Here is a 19,849-nt window from a genome sequence, read left to right on the forward strand (position 1 = left end):
GCCTAGGGGAAAACCTGATCACAACATGCATAATGAGACTCCCTCTTTTCAACTCCCAAGAAAACTACTAGCAACAAGTCAAAGCAAACCATTTTAAAGGTTTATTAAAATCAAGCACAACACATCTACTGGCAGTCTGGCTGTGAGTGGTTTGAGGAAGTCCTCTGCAGCTGCGATGTTCAGGCCTCTTATTCAGAATCCTTCCGGGAGGACCAATCAGCTCCAAGGATCCACCTAGACTCATTCACACAGGTCAATCACTCAAAACATGCACACCTGCAACCCGTCTCACACTCACATGCAGACACATACACACAGGGAAAAAGCAGTCATGACCCTGGGGTCGTAACAACAAGACTTGTCAACTCCTCACTCGACGAGTCCTAGACTCGCAAGACTCGTCGAGTCGAGTCACGTGAATAGTCGACTCCTCACTCGACCACAAGACTCGTCAACTCCTCACTCGACGAGTCTTGCGAGTCTAGACTCGTCGAGTCGAGTCACGTGAATAGTCGACTCCTGACTCGACCACAAGACTCGTCAACTCCTCACACAACTTGTCGACTCTTGGGAAGAGTCCTCGCAAGACTCATCGACTCCTCACAAGACTCGACGTCTTTTCTGTTCACGCCCTAGGTTGGAGTATGACTGAAGTTTCAGACGTGAATTCTACTGTCTTTCATCAGTTTGACCTGGTAATGCTTTTTTGTCTCCGCCCACCCCTGCACTGCTGGTGTATATGCGCTAACAATCCCTCAGTCAGATCTGATAATATTAGCTTGTTTGTTCTCAGATCAAGGATGTGGCAGACAAACAATATGACAAAGAATCAAACAGGAGCAGAATAATAACACCAGCAAGAGAATTCATCAAAGGTTACGTACTGCATCTTTAAGTCTACGGCTTTTTCTTTTTGTTTTACGTCACGGCAAAAATAACGTGCACTTTTCATCCGTTCAGGGTGATAAAATCAACACCACATCATCAGAGGGCCCTCATTATATCAGAGTTTTCACATTTAAGAGTTTCTACATCTCGGCACCATCACACACACACACACACACACACTCGCACATAACTAGTAATTGTGTGAGCCGTGTGCTGTGAATAAATAGCTGTAGTTTGTCTGTTGTTCCCAGACAAATGGAGGCAGGAGGAGTGTGGTGTTCCCTGTGAAACCCTGATGGATGCACAAATGAACACACAGAGGAGATGAAGTCGCATTCCGAGGCCTCCAGTGTTATAATTACAGCTCTTTCGTCCTCCTCGACAAACATAAAGGGGGGGATTTTTGTCACTCGGTGCTCACGTCCTCTTACTCCCTCTCTCTCTCTCTCCTCCACCTCTCAGCGCACAGCGTGGTGAGCTGGCATTAATTGCTCCAAAAGCTGTGGAAAGCACAACAAGTGCTTCTCATCATCCTGGTGTAATTGTGTCTGTAGGAGTTGGAGAGCACGAGAAGAAAGAGGGCTTTGTAGTGTAGTCTTATAGCTGAGGACGCGAGGCGCAACGTGGTGTGATGGCGCCCTCTGGTGGGCAGACACTGACAGAGACGCTAAAAGAGAAAAGCAGATTTACTGGGAAAGATATTGTTGGTAATGATACAGTAACTGACAGACGTGTAGCTGCATAAAAGTACTTGTTTTGTTTGTTTTTTATTAAGAAAGGCAAATTCTTTTGGTCCCTTGTCGGTTATTTTTCCTTCATTTGTGCCCGTCCTCTCTCTTTTGAGATAGGGAAGGATGGATGAAGAAGGCTGTAAAGATTCTGGATTTTTACTTATATTTTTAGTTATATATACATAACCAAACTGAACAGAAGAGGGGAGCACACCACCTCTGACCTTCTAACCATCACCTGGAAAAGAGGGTAGATTTACACAAAGTCTTGTCAAATAAAATCAGATCTAGTCACTTTTATATACTCAATCCATTTGGTACAAATCCTATAGAATATTTCTTCTATAAGTACTTTTTTTTTATCACACAGCACCAAATAAAGTAGTTTCTTTAATTCTTTGAATGTAGTACACATAATTAAATACAAAACATGCACAAATCACCTCCTGTCTGCAGTTTATGGATCAGAAATTGGCCTTTTATGTAAACTTCACAGTCAGTCGTATTAAATCAGTGATACAAATATGTTTGTTCATTATTCCTTTTTTTTTTAAATTGTCTTGTCTTGTGTGTCAAACATACAGCCCGTGGGCCAGAACCAGCCCAACAGAAGGTCCAATCGGGCTCGCGAGATGAATTTGTGTAAGAATGATGAATACTGCTGTAAGAATGCTGCTGCCCCTTTCATTTTGTCCCCTGAGGTTCACATTTTTATTCGCTCCCAATTTAGTTTCAGGAATACTACATAGATGTCATTTCTGGATCTTGACGTGTTGTAATTTTTAGTTCCAGATGTATACCTGTGACTAAATGTTTTGTACTTTTGTAGATCCACTGCTCCATGTAAAGGTCAAAGGCCGTGATACAGTCGTTTCATGCACCTTAAACCTTAGTGCTGAGTCTGTCTTCACCTCAGAGATATAAAATATAAAACATTTAAACATTTTAAATGAACAGAAACTGTTGTGTCCAGCTGTCATTTTAGTAGTCAGAGGTGGAGCTGTTAAATCTGAAGGATCATGAGACGATTACCGTGGAAGGAAACAAGAAAGGTTTTCTGTTCGTCTTCAGTTTACTTTTAATTTTTTTTACTATGCTACTGAATCATTTCAAAATTATTTAAATTAATAGAATACATTTACTATACTTTACTGTACTTTATTAATCCCAAACTGGGAATTTAGAGTGTAGCAGCTGCAGCAGCAAGACACAGAAATATACATAGAATAAAAATAGAATAGAATGAAAAATATAGTAAAGATGAGGAGTGTAATGAATAATAAATACGTAGTAAACTGTTCGTTCTGTAAATGTTGGGGTGTACAAGGGACAATAGTATTATGACTATAAAATAATAGAATGATAAAAAATGTAATAAATAATGTTAGGCATTTGACAAACTGAAAAACTGCTACAACAGGAATCTGAAACAAGAGTTTATCTTATCGTATCCATAACAATTGCATGTTTTTATAATCTGATATCATTAAAAAAAAACGAACTAAATGCCAAATAAATAAAAGTATTTGAATATTAAACGTAGAGAAAAATGTAAACTGATTTTCTATGAAATATTCTGGCCTAAATGTATAAAGTGTCATCACGTTTGAATACTTTATTCATCTGTTTTATAGTTATTTCTCTTCTTACTTATTTCAGTCTCTGTTTGCCTTTTAATGGCAACCTTTGCAAGTCCATAATGTTTAGCTGTTACGATCAACTGCGTGCAAATGTATTGTGCCGATAACTGAGTAACTGCACACAGGCATTTTACACCTTTGTTTATTTAAACTACATAGTTACTCCCTCCTTCCTGCTGTAACACATGCAACAACCACTAAAGATAATATGATGTCATTTAAAGATGATGTCTCCATGATTAATGCACACATTTAATTGAAGCACATTTATGAATACACTCACCGACCACTTTATTAGGTACGGCTGTTCAACTGCTTCATATAATCAGCCAATTACACTGCGACGAGCTTCAGACGCTCAGAATAGTGATTTAAGTGACTTTGAACATGACATGCAGGCATGAGTTTTTCACAAACTACTGATCTTCAGGGGGGGTTTCCATGTACAAGCATCTCTTGGGTTTGCCGAGAATAGTCTGAAAGCAGCAGTTCTCTGGGCACAAATCCCTCATTATCGCCAGAGGAGAATGAGCATACTGGTTGGAAACAGTGTGTCACCCCTGTCACCTCATTGTGTGTCCTGTGTAACTAATAAAGTGGCTGTTAGAGAAGAAAGGTCACTGTCTACTACTTTATCCACCACATGAAGGTCGCTGGTGCCAATCAAGGTTGTTATAGTTTAACGAAAATTGAAAAAACATTTCCGTTAATTGAAATAAAAATAAATACTTCAGATTAACTGACTGAAACTGAATTGTGTATTTATGAAACTAACTAGCTAAAATGTGCTTAGTTTTTGTCTGTTGTACATTTACATGATCCTTTTGGGTTCATATGAAGTGTATTTCCTTTTTTATTTTGAGGCTTTCATAATAGAATGTTTTCAATTTGATTTTGTTTACAATGTGGGACATAAGGCTATGCAAGTAAAACATATAATTTGTTATGTTGTTAATTAGGTTGAGTTGGTTTGTCTGTTATTGGGTGTGTTGAGCTTGAGCTCCCTGAGACTCCTGGCTCACCAACAATGTTACATGTCTCATTAAGTTTATGTATTAATATTATTTATGTTGATATGTTCATATTATACATTATATTTTTTACCTAACTGCACACTTATATCCAACCTCAGCAGTATGATGCACATTGTTGTAGACATTTATATTTGATTCAGGGATGGTTGTTCATTTTGTCCTAATCATGTTTTTTTTTAAATGGCATCTTTTGCTGGGTTTTTATCACAATACATAGTGTAACCTTTCTGACTCTTGCACCTGGCAAATACTCCATATTAGGGCTGCAACGATTATTTTCATAATCAATTAATCTGTTGAGTATTTACTCGAATAATAGAGTCTTCGCTTGGTCCATAAAAGAAAAGAAAATGTTGAAAAATATTGATCAGTGTTTGTCAAACCTGGAAATGATGATGATGACGGTGTTCTCAAATATCTTGTTTTGTCCACAAATCAAAATGATTCGGTTTTAATGATTTATTTGTTATGTGGAGCAAAGAAACAAAGAAAATACTCACATTTAAGAAGCTGAAAAATCACAGAAACTGGTTTTAATTCTTTAGAAAACACTCAAACCGAATAATTGACTATCAAAATAGTTAGACGATTAATTCAGTAATCGATTTATTAATCGATTAATCGAGTACTCATTTCAGCCCAACTCCATTACACAAAAAACTAACACAAAAATTAAACTAAAATTAAGCATTTACAAAAAATAAAAACTAGCAAACCCGTTATAAAAACTAAAACTCATAAAAAATCCCACACTTTCTACTATAACCTTGATGCCAATCTCAGCTGACATAGGGTCTCAGGGACACACAGAGACAAACAACCGTCCACTGTCACACCGTCGGTCAATTTAGAGTGTCCGATATTGGAGGTGGGAGGAAACCGGAGAACCCAGCGAAAACCCTTGTTCCTAACCACTACACCAACCATGTGGCCTAGGGGCTATTATTGTTTTATTTTTGTAATTACTCAGTGTGTAAAGCATAGATGTAGTGCATACATAGTAAATACACAAAACAAGATGGTTGCGCTAAACATGGGTAATTTTTATTTAGCTTGCGAGTTACCTAGAGGAGAAAACTGTCACATTCTTGCAGTTGATGTCTTGCCGTCTTGGGGAAGCCCCCGTTCAAGCTGAGCAGGAGGGGTGGTCGTGTGGGAGGGTTTTCCCAAAAGTGCTAAGAATTGTTGAGGACAGACAGTCTGATTGAGCCTGAGGTACAGTCGAGTACATCAACGTCAGATTCCTATCAGAGCAGCAGGTTTCTCCTCAGACAAATGCACTTCAGAATGACAGAATCACAAGACAGAGCGAGAGAAAAATCAAAAGAAAAACAAAAAAGGTGTGCACTGGCCGGCGCGTGCCAACCCACTGCATAACTGTATCTTTTGGTACATAGAAACAGATGCAGAGAGGAAGGGAACAGGTAGAGAGAGAGAGAGAGAGAGAGAGGATACATCCAGTGATTGGCATGAATGTGGCTGTTTCATCCCACCTGTCAATCACACGCAGCCTCCGTCACATGGCTAAAACACAAATTCAAGTACAAGATTAATTTAAACATAATATCAGTTTTAATTCTCGTCGGGAGCCAGTGAGGCTCGCCAATATCCCAAACATTTGAGGCATTAAAAAAATTACAAATAAGCCTGGTGAAAACTGGTCTGACTCCTCGGGGGTTAGTCAGTTAGTCGCTCACAAACAAAATCAAAGAGTAACAGAGAGTTAGAGAGTTAAGGGTACTGGTACAGGCCGTTTAGAAGGACTGAAAGTGCTTAAAAGACAGAGTTCTCAAAGTGGGTTCATTTTTCTTGTGAGATGGAGGAGACACAGGGTTTTGACGCCACCGGTCAACAGATACAGATGAGTCCATCTATTGTCGTGTTCAAGTGTTCAGATACATTGTCGTCTTCGGTAGGGAAGAGATTGCAAGAGATCGTTGCTTCTTCCCCCTCCTGGTTAGGCAAATTTTTATTTACGGTCCTACATCGTTAGTGTTGCACTTGAAGCAGGCGGCTCTCGCTTGAAGGTTACTGTTTATTTCTATTGCGCTCCTGGGAAGAGAAAACAAGAACAGAGAGAGAGAGAGAGATGATCAGTGGATGAACATGAGAGCGACTCACCTCCAGGAGATGACCAGAAGCTGTTTATGAAGGTGATTGATTTTAGTAACGTTTTTGTCATGGACTGCTCTCACTGAGTTTGCACGACTCTGCAAAGTGATTCTCCACTTGTCTTGTATTGATATTTGTTTTGAGGTTTTCTTTGAGCTATAAATAGAAGAATTCGATTATCGTCTTAAAATAGAGAATGCTGTTACAGCCCGAGATCATTCTTGTTACTGTTGAACTGTTCACATTCCTTTGAATCTGAATGTAAATGGTATTAAAACGAACTAATAATACAAAATCTTTGCCTATTGTGACAGTTACACAGTAACAGTGTGACATCCCTCTTTCTACAGGAAGTACTGGTTTCCAAACCTGTTTTCGGTGATTTCATATGGAAATAGATGTATGGAAATAGATGTTGTAAAATCAAATTAGATGAGACCCTTTTGGCTACCGTTGTCAATGTAGCTATAAAGATAAACATTATGCTGGCTGGAAAACTAATCAATCACTTAGCACTTAAGTAATGATACTCACTCTCTCTCTCTCTCTCTGTTTAGTCTTGATATAAATAAGACACCGTATATCAAGAGAGTATCCTGTTTGAAAGTTGTCTCAGACTTTTGGAACCAAAAGTGTTTACACTTGAGGCATGAGACTGCAACTATTCACTATTCACACAGCACAATGTACAGTATCTTCAAAAACCTGAGTAACCATAACACACCTCAAATATCAAGTAATCCAGGGAGTGTCCTGGATTACTTGATATTAACAGGCAGAAAAGGACAAAACTGTCCTTGGATCACAGATGAATAAACCTTTAAGGTGGAAAAATATCCCAAACAAGACTGTGCGCCATACCACACAAAACCATACCACATAACTTGATATTAGGACTGATTTTTAAGTAGTGAAACTCAATTGTAGTGCAAAGCTAAAGCCACTTACATCTTTATTTATTTATAACACAGCTATAACCATAATCCTGTGCAAGGATCCTCCTTATTACAGTACATCCATTCATACATCGTATTATTTGCTAAATTGCTGATAAAATCCTGGAACAATATTTATATCCAAAGTGATCTTAAACACTATGGGAGCTGGTTTTCTGGATTTGAAGCCTCTCAAAAGTTCAGAAAGGACAAGACCAAACAATAGAGAACAATTAACCTTGTCAGGCAAAGTAGGACGAGGCCTCAGACAGGCCCATGCTGTCATGTGCGAGGTCAAGGCTACAAAAAGCTGCACAACACAATGCCTGCACCATGCCGGATGAAACAGGCTTTCTACTGACAGGTTGTTTCAGAAGCCTGAAAACATTGACTTGAAATATTTATGAGAAAGCATCCCAGTGCATATTAACAAGGTCAGCAATGAGGAGTCAATACAGCATCAATGGAGCACCAGCAGAGGGGGAATGAGAAAGAAGCAGGAAGCGGGTCATGAGGGTTTTCTAGGCGCAATTAGATTAGCATAATGGTGAATCTAGGAATAGATGCAGCCGAATTCTTGCAATGACAACTTGTTATTCTCTCCTTGGATGCCGTTTTCCTCCACAGTAGCATCCCACAGAGTTTGGAGTACTTAGACAAACATTTGTGGTACACCACTGTTATTACCATTGGAACATATTTAGTTTACCCTCTGAGGGAGCAGGCCTGCACTCTGTGTGCGCTCTTCAGAATTATGTGCACTGACAAACACAATCAAGCATTGCTATCATGATTTTTTTTGCTGGGAAACATTTTCAGAATCAACACTTTCAGAACATCTAAGGCAAGCCGTACCGTGCCGTGCCAACTCTGAGGCATGCTGGAGCCAGTTTGCAGGCCAAGGGCTTATGTTGTTAAAGACTAATAAAGCACGGGGAGCCTGTGGAGAGCAGAGAGGCTTGGTGTTCAAAGGGAGATCAGAGCATACATCTGCCTTTGTCTGAGAGAGAGAATGCTAGGAATGTGGGCTATTTCAAGAAACCTCAATGCATCTAAATCCACTTGGGCACACCATCGAAATCTCAACAGCACAAGATGGCTGATGAGGAATCAGTGATTCCTGAACCTGCTTATGAGTAATGGTGGCATATCAGCCTGCTGACAGTCCCCTGTGTACTTCCTTTTTTTATTAGTCTGTTCATTCAGCTACATGATGTTACAATCTTAGTCTAAAAGCGGATGCAACAAGATCAGCCGTTGATAGTTTATTATAAAGTGAATGTTGACCTGAACTATTTCATGAATACTAACAAGCTTTTTATAAATGCCATGACTCACTTGTGTGTTTATCTTACCTTCCTCATAGCCTCCTCCTCTTCCTGACGTTTCTCATAATGTGCAAAATCATCAAAGATTGAGGTGGTATGCTTGTAAGTGGCGATAATTTTAAGCACTTGTTTAGCCTTCTCCAGAGGCACTTCCTGAGTGTCCCTGGAGTTGGTCACTGGCTTGTTGTCATTGTTCTCCAGCCGGATGTGTCGCAGCTGGTTGTTGGGCACGTCTTTGATGAAAACCCATTTCACCTCAAACTTGCCCTTCCACTTGTCCTGAGACCAGACACCTGCATAGGCATTGTAGTCCACCGGTGAGCGCATCTCTGCCACACCGCAGAAGTGCCCACTGCCGTTGACGCTGAACAACAGGTACAGGGGTCCCTTGTTGCCCAGTGAGCGATAGGCACCATCCAGGCGCTTGTTGCCATGTTCTGTACTGCACCAGATAGAATATTTGATTGAGCGGTGGATGTCATCTTCCGAGTAGCTCTTGATAATGAAAACACGTCCATTTTTCAAGTTCCAGTCAAAGTCTTTGGGGTTGTAGTTGTTGAGGGCACGAAGTTTCTCCAGCACAGGATGCACTTCTCCAGAGCAAGGGGAGGCACTAAGGGGGACTCCCCCACCCAGTCCAAAGCCTTCACCCCGGTTCCTTGGAGCTACCCAACGGTTGGGGGGTGGACCGGGGTGCTGGGGTTGTTGCTGATGGGGGTTATGTGGGGGGCCAGGCTGAGGGGGGAGGTGCAGATGCGGGGGGCCAGGGGCAAGATGCTGGGGGTGTTGGGGGGACTGGAGAGACTGAAGCTGGAAGGGTTGGTGTTGGTGTTGATGTTGATGTTGATGTTGATGTTGGTGGTGTTGGTGGTGTTGGTGGTGTTGGTGTTGGTGTTGGGGCTGGGGCTGATGTTGAGGCTGATGGGACAGGTGTTGAGGCTGATGGGACAGGTGTTGAGGCTGATGGGACAAAGGGTTCTGCAGTAAGGGTTGGGAATGAGCTAGGAGAGGCTGCTGCACAAGAGGCTGTGGGGGCATCATAGTCTGAGCTAATGGGGATTTATTAAGTGAGCCCTTATCGTCCCAAGTACCAATGTTCATATTGTGCTTTATGGGGGGCGGGGGAATGGTGGCAAGTCCACCCATCCCCATGTTGGCTTTGGGTTTGACCTTGGGCTGTGGCTTGGCCGGCTTCTTGGCAATTGCTGCCCAGGAGGCAGGTTTAGGTGCTGCCAAGCTGACAGAAGGAGGGAGGTTATTGGCTGCCATACTGGTCATACCTGTGGTGCCTCCTAAAGGTGACCCCACAGTTTTGGTGACAGCTGCTACCATATCTGTACCCAGTTTTAGCCCTGCCATACCCTGCTCAATGCTATTCAGTACCGGCACCTTACTGAGCTGGGTGTCACTTCCAAAACCTGCTTGTCCGTCCGTGATGGCTCGACCCAGTGAGCTGGGGGCATAACCATAACTATTGCTGTAGACTGAGCTTTGGGTGGACTGTCCCTGAGAGACACTGGTACCCCAGGTGGAAAAGTCTGCATTGCCAGGGAAGAAGTTGAAGCCATGCTGGCCGAGGAATGGAGGGGTATTCCCCAGAGCTCCTGGCTGGCTGAACACACCATCAGGGATGAAGTGTGGCTCACCATTGCTCATCTGTCCATAAGTTGTAAGGTAGGGCATTGGAGGGTCTCCTGCTGTGGACCAAGCAGCCTCTCCCAGAGAGTAAGGGAAACCAATAGATGGAGCATAGTAGCTGGGCATGTAGGGGTCAGACATTGGTGGATAGCTGTTACTCTGTAAAGAAACAAACAAAAACACAAAAACCAAGGGACAATATATTACTATACAGACAGATAACAGATATACTGTACATTGTAATTAAAAGGTACAGTAAGCAGGAATTGTTTGGGCTTGTTCCACACACTGATGTAAAAAACTTCCTGTGCTGCAAATAAACCCACAAAAGGAAATAGTCTAACAGAATTTCAGACAATAAATGCTGTACAACATGTCATTATCGGCAAAGAGATTCAGAGATGGGGAGATTGCCTCAATTCATCTGTCGCACATGAAATAAGTCTGTCGGTCTGTGTTCAGGACAGAGAACGGCAACTGCAAAACATGAGAATTTTAATATCCTGTGGGTGAAATTCAACAATCAACTGTTTCTCTAGTGATCTTGCCTTACTGCAGTTTTTGATTATGAACTGGAGGACAGATCATAAACACAGACTGTCACTCTGAACAGACTAAATTATGATGCATTGTTACCTGATTTGTCTGGCCGCTTAAATAAGGCTCAAAATCATCATCATTCACACCATCCTTTTGATGCATTGATCCGTTTTGCACTATAGATGGAGAGAAAGACAACATTATAGCATAGTATATGGTAAAATGTATATAATATGTAAAACTGCAGTCTGTTGATTATATTTTTCTAACTGATTTTGAGGTTTGGGAAACACCAATTCATAACTTTCATAATTTTATGACATTTTATGGACCAAAAAACTAATCAGTTAAATGAGAATATAATCATTAGTTGCAGCCCGAGCTAATTGTACAAAATAACGGCCAGCACTGACTAGGCATGGGATTATATGAAAAATTCATGTGACAAACATCCTGAACAAAATAATTATGAATCACAATATTAGTGAAAGGACATGTGTAAAAGCATGCTTTAAAATTTAAGGTTTAAGGTTTTTTCTTTAGATTAATATTCATAAATAGGCAAACCCTTCTGTCCATACTTATCTCTTGATTTGTATCAGTAAACTTTTAGAACAAAAATATTACTAAGGTATCTTCAGGTGTTAGCGGTTGTCACCTGGATTTGCTTGATCAGAGGAGTAGTGGACGAGAAGTGAAAACTACTTTAACTTAACTCATGCAAGTCCAGTTGCCTACAGATAACTCCTGAACATGAGGACTATGACCTGATTGACTGAGAACCTTCACAGATATTACCAAGATACATATTTGAGTGAAAAGTAAATCATGAGGTCCTGGAATTACTGAAAAAATGCCTTTCCTAGTTTGTGACTACTGCGCTGTTTAAAATATATCAAAGTATAATCATCTTCAATTGCAATATAACAAAGGTTTGATGTTACTGTGTTATATTCTCCTACATTGTCCCTAGTTAGCTGTGTTTCCATCATGGTACAGTTTGGTTTGGTTTGGTACAGTACGGTACGGTACGGTTTAGAATGAGCCCTGGTAAAGCTTGCGTTTCAACTGAGAACAGTAGCTTTACACTAGACGGGGTGTGCTCTATGGCCACATCAGTGAGATACTTCATGTGGTGCCATATCGGTGCGACGCCGACGGAGACTAGAAAAGCGCTATATAAATACAGACCATTTACTGTACCATTACTGTGGTAGCCCAAGGGAAGGGTTCCCAAAAAATGAAACAGTTGGGACTAGTTATTTTGGTACTATTTCTAATGGAAATGCAAAAAAAATGTCCTGTATTGTACCAAACCGACATATGTTATTATGTAACATAACATAATGTTTTTTTTTGTTTTTTTTTATGTGGCACAAAAGCATAATTTCTCAATTGTAATAATGAACAAAAAAAATTGTGTCACTGTAAGTTTTTTGTATTTTTTCCCCCAATGAATAATTATGAGGGGTGCCTCTTTTCACTAGAGCCCCAGCCCCTGTAATGTCTGTGAATGCCAGTGGCACTGACAAAACATTTTAAATACAAACTTCTGCTCCCTCAATAAAAATCACAGTTAATTAAAATAAAAAAAACATAATCCTCACCTTTATTTCCTTGTCCTTTAGGTCTCTGAAATAATGGACAGAAGAGGGAGAGAGAAAAAAAGAAATGAGAGTATGGTCAGGAAACAAGGAAACATGTCAGTACACAAGGCCTGGTTCTGAGAACAACACGGATTAACATAAGAGCAGGCGCGAGCCCTCATCAGCCCGGATGTTCACATTCACAGGTTGCTTCGCGGTATTGACCGGATGTCAAACGCGGTGACATCCAGTAAGCGATGCCGCATTGGCAACCGGCTAAAGCCGGAGTGGGTAGGCAGTACGTGCAGTTGGCCTACATTAGGGCTAAAAAAAAAAAAAAAAAAAAAAAAAAAAAAACGCTACCACAAAAAAACCCATCAAACACTTTAATTGGAGCCTGTTTGATCCGGCGGTCCGAACCGGATCAAACTCTTGTCGCTAAAAGTTTCCCTTTTTTCCGCCTGCACGGCTAAATCCACGGCACGGTTCCGCTGACAGAACACGAACCTGATCCACTGTGGTCGCAGACATCCTCCAGGAACCGACACTGATCGCTGTTAGTGAGATTGTCCACGGCTTCCCCTCTTTCCTGCCTACCTCTCTGTCTGTCTCTCTGTGTCTCTGTCTCTGCACTTCACCGCTCTCCTGGCTCGTCCCTCGGTTTTGTCCAATCACTCTGTTAATGTTACAAAACAGAGGCTTTCTTTTTCCCCTCCCGTGTTCCAACAAAACAGCCGCCGACGACGATGATGTGCCTCTCCCACGGCGGTGTGAAACGGTGACTCGGGCGTCGGTTGTGAGTGCGTGCGATCCAGCCACAGACGGTGATTTTGGGTTTTTTTATCAGTCAATGTGAAACTGACGAGTGTCTTACTGGAATATCCCTCACCATATTCCACAATGGCGGACAGCAGGCTTCTTTACTCCCGCTTCCGTTCCGTTCTGCTGCTCCGTGACCTTCCGCCTGTGACGCTCTGAGTCATGTAACAAAACTGACACTTCACATGACTGTCACAGTCAAACTAGTCCACACAGAGGATACTAGCTCTGTTTGTTTGTCAATTAATCTTAAAAGAATACACACACACACGCGCGCGCACAGTCCCCCTGCTGTTTAATCCCTCTGGTTTAGATTGAATGAGAATTTAAATTGGGGGAATATTTGGACAAATAGTTTCATACAAATAGTTAATTTGATTTCGAAATAAAAAAGATAAAGATGGATAGTTTTTATCTCAAACACACATATTACAACACATTTACATTTACATCTCGTCACATGTTTACTGAAGTTAAAACAGCCTAAATAAATAACTATATAATACTATGTACTCTTTTCAGCAACATGGAAATACAAATAGAGAAAGTTAGAAAACTACATAACAGTTATAAAAGGTTTTAGATGTTATAAAATGATCTCCAAATTTGACGTGAGGGAGTGTTCATGTGCATTTTGCACGTCAGGAACTCGTATTTACCATAATTCTGATAGAACATGAAAGCAGCATAAGTCCTTCTCACTACAACCATTAATACTTGACATTTGCCAATGACTAACCATTGCAGTAGAAGCATTTGTTTTCAAGCTGTTGACATCATTTTACATCTTTTGTGTGTTTTACCATTGACATAAAGTCATATTTTTACAAAAATGCTCTTTTGTGAGACATGTTAAGCATTATCGGGGGGCCCGACCCTGTTGTTGTAGCCTTCTGGTCTAGGTTTGCTGATAACTTGAGTTGGGGAATATTTCCCACTCCAGGATGAACTGACCGTGAGGAGGCTTTGAAAATTAATAGATTTCACCTTGGAGTAGCTTTAGAAAGTCAAAATAATACCATTTGACTACTTTTTTCAAAGTTAAATACTTCATCGGAAGCACTTGTGAATGCACTCACAGCTGGCAGAGCACTAAATATTGTTTAAATTGATAAATTATGTCTTGACAAAAGCAGCAGAGGGAGTTTCTGCGGCTCCTCTGGGCATAACAGCCCTATAATCACACATATCTCAGTTAATATATGTCTATAGATGTGTAGAGCTCAAACTGAGGTCCACTTGAGGCTCTTTGTGGCATCAGGTCTGTTATACAAATATTTATTGGGCTCTACACAGAATGTGATCTAGCCCTCCTCACCACAACCATAAATACTTAACTATTTTCACTGTTTGATCATTCAAATGAGGCCAGCATGAATTTACTTAATTAATAGTGTTTGTTTTCAAGGTGTTGCCATAATATTGCATCTTTGTATGATCAACAACAACAAAAAAGGAAGAGTTACAATCACCTGATTGTGTGAACTGCTGTTTTTAATAACAATAATGCAAAATTGAGTAAAGACAACTTAAATTTACTGTATTTTTTTTTGCACATTAAAGAAATAATAGAAGCACAAACAAGCACACCTAAAATTAATATAGAAATACTTAGTAGATTAAGAGTTTGCTTAGAAAACATTGGATTATTTTATTAAACATGTACATAACATTGCACAAATATATATAAAATGAGCTCCACCTTGATCAGCTACAGCATGTAAATCAATTCTATACATTTATTTTATGTGATATATGTAAGAATTGACATCTACGCGACTAAAGCTCCGTGATGCTTTCAAGTGCTTCACTGACTCCTGTAACTCTCGCGATACTACCTCCGTGATCTTTTAGCAGTATGGCAGCTATCTCGCTGAGGTGCTGGCGCAGAGGACTTTCGCATGTTTCCACTAATGGAGGGCTCTCAGTTTTGTCTCCACTGCGTTTTGAAGGTTTGTTTTAAACTCCCGTGTTGTCACAGTTGATTTGTGTTCGCGTGAGTTTCATATAACGACGCTTAAACGGTCACGAGGGGGGTGTGGCACACACACACATTGCGTCGTCTTAAAAATGGTCACATAATAGTTGACGTTTGTGGCCGTTATTGCTCCATCTGCGTCAAATTCCGATGTATTTCAGGACGATACGGCTATAAATAAGTTTAATTATGTTAAGTTAACATGTCAGAATGACTGGCTTGTTTGAATAAGACCCTCATGTTTTCCCCCTCATTGCCAATATGCCGTTAGCATCTGGACAAACGTTAGCATCAAGAGAGTCACTTATTAACATTTGTTAGATTTGTCATATTAATAGTCATGTTTTTTTTTTTGTTTTTTTTTCAACCTTTGTCCCACCAGGAGACAGAAGACACAAATCCACAGTTCAGTATGCTTCACGACCACAACTGCCAAAGTTGGCCTACAGAAAAGTGACAGGGAAGAACCCAGGTGTGGTCTTCCTCCCAGGATATGGCTCCAACATGAATGGACAGAAAGCTGAGGCACTGGAGGAGTTCTGCAAGTCACTAGGGCACGCCTGCCTAAGGTAAGGCACCAAAACACATCACCTAGAGTAGTAAACCTCACTAATATTACTCACTAACAAGAGCCCCATTGGCAGAGCAAAATACACCAAGTCCTCCACACAGATGAGCATTTGTACATATAAACTGGTCATCCCACAAAAAAGAGACAACACAGTCAGTACATTTTCAATTAAGACCATATTTACTTTGGTTTACTAAATTCTGGGATGAGCCGTATTTGTAGTTTGTTCAATCACCTTGAGGCTCTTGATAGTTTTCATGTTGTCTCACAGGTGCATGTGCTTATGAACAAAGACATACACTTCTGTACAAGTGCTTTCAAAGTGGGGAAGTGGTGAAGTCTGCTTCAGAAACCAAACTCCAGAAGTGGCCAACACCTGCTGAGTTCAACTTAGAGAGTGTCATTTGTTTGCAGCTCAATAATTTCACCTTCCAGAGTGGCACGATTATCAGGGCAGAGCTGTGTGATGGTTGGAGTCAGGGAAAATACGTGTGTCTCTTTGTCCCCTCTCCGGCGTCTTCATGTTGATGATTTTCTTTTGCTACTCCCTCAAACTCTATATAATCGCTATTCCTTACAACGCAGTGTGTCTCTTCATCTGGTCTTTGTCTTTTCTTTATTACTGGCTTGTGGAGCTAATGTAACCTGCAAGCGTGCACTGAGGTCAAGTGAGCCGGTGTTGTAAACAATGCTGTAAGTGTGCTGTGTTGCCTGGTTTGACAGTTAACCCCCCAGTTAATGAAACATTAACTGAGGTGAAAGGAGAAATATAGTGTGGATGTTTGTAGTTTAGTGTTCATTATATATTTTATATGAATAAATTCACCTTCATCTCCAACACTCTGGTGCTGGATTGAATTTTCTGTCTTAATTTGTTTTCACACCTAATAGTCCCCCCTTGGGTACTCTGTTCAATTGGGGGTTGCCACATTCAGCCAGTCCAAGTTTGCTTTCACACTTTCGCACTTTAGTGAAACAAACCGAACCTTTTGAATAACGTATTCCCCTCCTCGCCTGAGGTGGCGCTGCATCAATATTTATTGAAGGAGAAGACAAAACAAGACAAACAATGAACAAGAAAACCCGCTCATCTGTTGGTTAATACAGGACAACTTCTGTTTCTGCCACAAAAGAGCAAAACATGGAGCTTCATCAAATCCACGCGTATGTTGTGCTTGTGTTTGTATTTCTCCACAATGCCCTGGGTTGTAGTCCGCTTCCTGCATTTGGTTCACTTGAAGCAAACCGAGACCTGTTTTTAGGTGGACCAGAGTTCGCTTCTTTGGTGCGCATCACAGTTCGGTTGCGCATTCACACCTCCCCAAACGAACCAGATTTACCGAGCAAACGAATTAGGATTGGATTAGGAAGGGCTGGTGTGAATGCACACTTACTGGGGAAATGGGGATGTCTCTGTACTACTTTCTGTCTGATACCAACACATAATAAATCTTAGCGACAGAGATATCAGTCTGTTTACCACTGACTCGTAACCAGCAATTCAAAAACATAATGCTCCTGTAGTAACAAATATTCTGTTACGATACAGGAAGAAACTGATATAAAACTATATTCCATAAAAAGAAATTCCATTTGTGTGTCTTTTTTCTTTTTTCCCCACATATGCTACTTTCAAGTCCCTCAAGCATAAACACTTAAATGTGGCTATATTTGCAGATATTCTTTTGAATTGTCTGTGTTTCCATACAGGTTTTATTGAAGCAAATTCCCACCAGACATATAGCTTCCACTCAATGTTCTGGTCACATAATAGCAGTGGCACTGGCACATGCATCATATCAGATTTTAAAACAAATTCCAATATCTTATCCACTGTCCTTTACGATACAGGCACTATTTGAAAACTGAGAAACACAACTACTCTCTGTAAAAATTCAACTCTGCACACATTTATACAAGTTGGGCAAGAACTCAAATCAAATACACAAGCAGGGTGACCTTGAAACCACCCACCACATCCATGACATCACCACACCAGTGAACAAAAGATCAGGCACATCCTTGTATGAATGTATTCCAGCCTATTTGTTTTACATAAATTGGTTGACCCCTGTTACCATAAAATGGGATTAAATCATCTCTGTCTTAAATAAACAACAGAAATTTTAATAAAATGACTAACTGAGAATTAATACTGACAGTTTAAACAGTCTTAAATTCCACATAATTCTTTGTCCTTGTTTTGTCGACCGCGTTATCCTCCAGCTGGAGAGAGGAAAAAATCATGCTACGACTTGTGCCACTGATGTCGACGTGTTGACACATCAGCTTTTTTGTATTTGCCCTACTAGCCACACAGGGAAGTACCTTTAGTTTGTATAACAATCTACAAATGTCAGAAATTTCTAATAGGAAAATATAATAGATAATAGGATTATCCCTGTCTTTTGCCATTTACGCTCTGATACTGATAATCGTGATTTTTCCATGTTTTCCCAGATTTGATTACACAGGACACGGAGCGTCGGAGGGCGTGATCTCAGAAGGAACAATCGGTACCTGGAAAAAAGATGTCCTTTTTGTGTTGGATGAGCTAACAAAGGGGCCACAGGTATGACACAAGTGTGCATTTGCTCTACTGAGTTCTGTTGAATTTGGAATTAAAATCTTCAACCAGAAATGCTGGCAATTGTGTGCAAATGTGTGCATTCCTCCATATTGCCAGATGGTGGCACTGTGCTACCATATTATCAGTGTACCTGTCATGATTACACTGGAAGACTTGTAAAGATGCATTTGAATTACGTTTATTCCTTTGATTACAGTCTGATTCAGTCTTTTTTTGCGTCCTCGTAGATACTGGTTGGTTCCAGTATAGGTGGTTGGCTCATGCTGCTGACTGCCATTGCAAGACCAGAGAGGATCGCTGCACTGGTGGGCATCTCCACTGCCGCTGATCACATTGTCACATCATTCAAGTCTCTTCCTCTGGAGGTAGGAGCCCATAATATCATTACATACGGTCCCAGGGCACCAGCAGCTTTGTTGTTTTTATGTCTATCATATTCTGTGATCACGGGCTTTTGGATTTGAATGATGTGACTTAGAGTTGGTCTTGTATGTTTGCAGTCTGTCGATGAACATGTGTATGTGATGCTCAAGCATTCATGTCTTGAATAGACAAACAAAGCACTGTACACATCTTATTTTATTTTGTATGCAGGTTTGTCATTTTCTAAGAGCAATTTGGCCATTTTTGAATTTGCAGACACGCAAGGAGTTTGAGGAGAAAGGAGCATGGACGGTGCCCACCAAACACTCAGAGGAGGGGCTCTACAAGTTTAGTATGGACTTTCTGCAAGAGGCAGAAAATCACTGTGTGCTCCAGAGTCCTATCCCCATCACCTGTCCCATACGGCTCATTCATGGGCTCAAAGACGAGGACGTACCCTGGCACATCTCCCTGCAGATCGCAGAGCGCGCCCTCAGTCCTGATGTGGACGTTATCCTCCGGCGACATGGCCAGCACCGCATGTCTGAGAAGGATGACATCAAGCTTATGGTCTACACTGTCGACGATCTCATAGACAAGCTGACGACTATGATATGAAAGGGTTCAGTGAGTGAGCTTGAGTGGTTATGAAGAGAAGGACTGTGGAAAAAGAAAACCAAACAATGGCACGTTCCTCTGCCAAATATGACCTTTTATTCATCTCTGTTATTCTCTCTTTACGTCATCTGTCATTTTCAGATGCTGTTACAGTGTAACCCTGTTCCCTTATTTGTTCAGGTTGCATCTATACATGTTCCAGGCTGTTAAATCTACAGTCATGTTCCTCAGCCATAGTTCTGCCATTGCTGTTGTCGCCAATGTTCTTACTGTTTTGACTCTTTCACCTCCCCCCTTTAATTAGATGCATAGTTTTTTTCCTGTGCCTTTTTTTTAAAAATCTCTTTTCACCCAGTTTGGCCAATAAAACCTATGCACACTAGAGTGCAGGTCTCAGTCTGTTGCATCGACTAACACTGCATCATAAATAGACAAACAGCATGAATGAAGTGTTAATTAGTGACATCTAATGAGATTT

General features: G+C 40.8%; 2 protein-coding genes across 4 annotated transcripts; one reads left to right on the forward strand and one right to left on the reverse strand.

Moving 5' to 3' along the window:
• Positions 1–5,315: 5,315 nt before the first annotated feature.
• Positions 5,316–13,158, reverse strand: ythdf3 (YTH N6-methyladenosine RNA binding protein F3). Of its 2 annotated transcripts, none has more exons than XM_058633952.1 (5): positions 13,030–13,158; positions 12,454–12,478; positions 10,943–11,022; positions 8,696–10,465; positions 5,316–6,345 (listed from the first exon to the last, which is right to left on the reverse strand). In XM_058633952.1, exons 3-5 carry the CDS (start codon positions 11,006–11,008, stop codon positions 6,322–6,324), a joined length of 1,860 nt encoding a protein of 619 aa, XP_058489935.1. In that variant the 5' UTR covers positions 11,009–11,022; positions 12,454–12,478; positions 13,030–13,158; the 3' UTR covers positions 5,316–6,321. The 2 variants fall into 2 exon arrangements, with proteins under 2 accessions (XP_058489935.1, XP_058489925.1); XM_058633942.1 differs by having other exon boundaries at positions 12,940–13,074.
• abhd10b (abhydrolase domain containing 10, depalmitoylase b) lies at positions 13,115–19,755 on the forward strand. Of its 2 annotated transcripts, none has more exons than XM_058633966.1 (5): positions 13,115–13,256; positions 15,612–15,798; positions 18,261–18,372; positions 18,618–18,755; positions 19,030–19,755. In XM_058633966.1, the coding sequence occupies exons 1-5, from the start codon at positions 13,115–13,117 to the stop codon at positions 19,369–19,371; spliced, it is 921 nt and encodes a 306-aa protein (XP_058489949.1). In that variant the 3' UTR covers positions 19,372–19,755. The 2 variants fall into 2 exon arrangements, with proteins under 2 accessions (XP_058489949.1, XP_058489957.1); XM_058633974.1 differs by lacking the exon at positions 13,115–13,256 and adding an exon at positions 15,058–15,203.
• The last annotated feature ends 94 nt before the right edge of the window (positions 19,756–19,849 follow it).

Source organism: Solea solea, chromosome 1 (assembly GCF_958295425.1).
Source record: "Solea solea chromosome 1, fSolSol10.1, whole genome shotgun sequence".
Taxonomy (NCBI): domain Eukaryota; kingdom Metazoa; phylum Chordata; class Actinopteri; order Pleuronectiformes; family Soleidae; genus Solea; species Solea solea.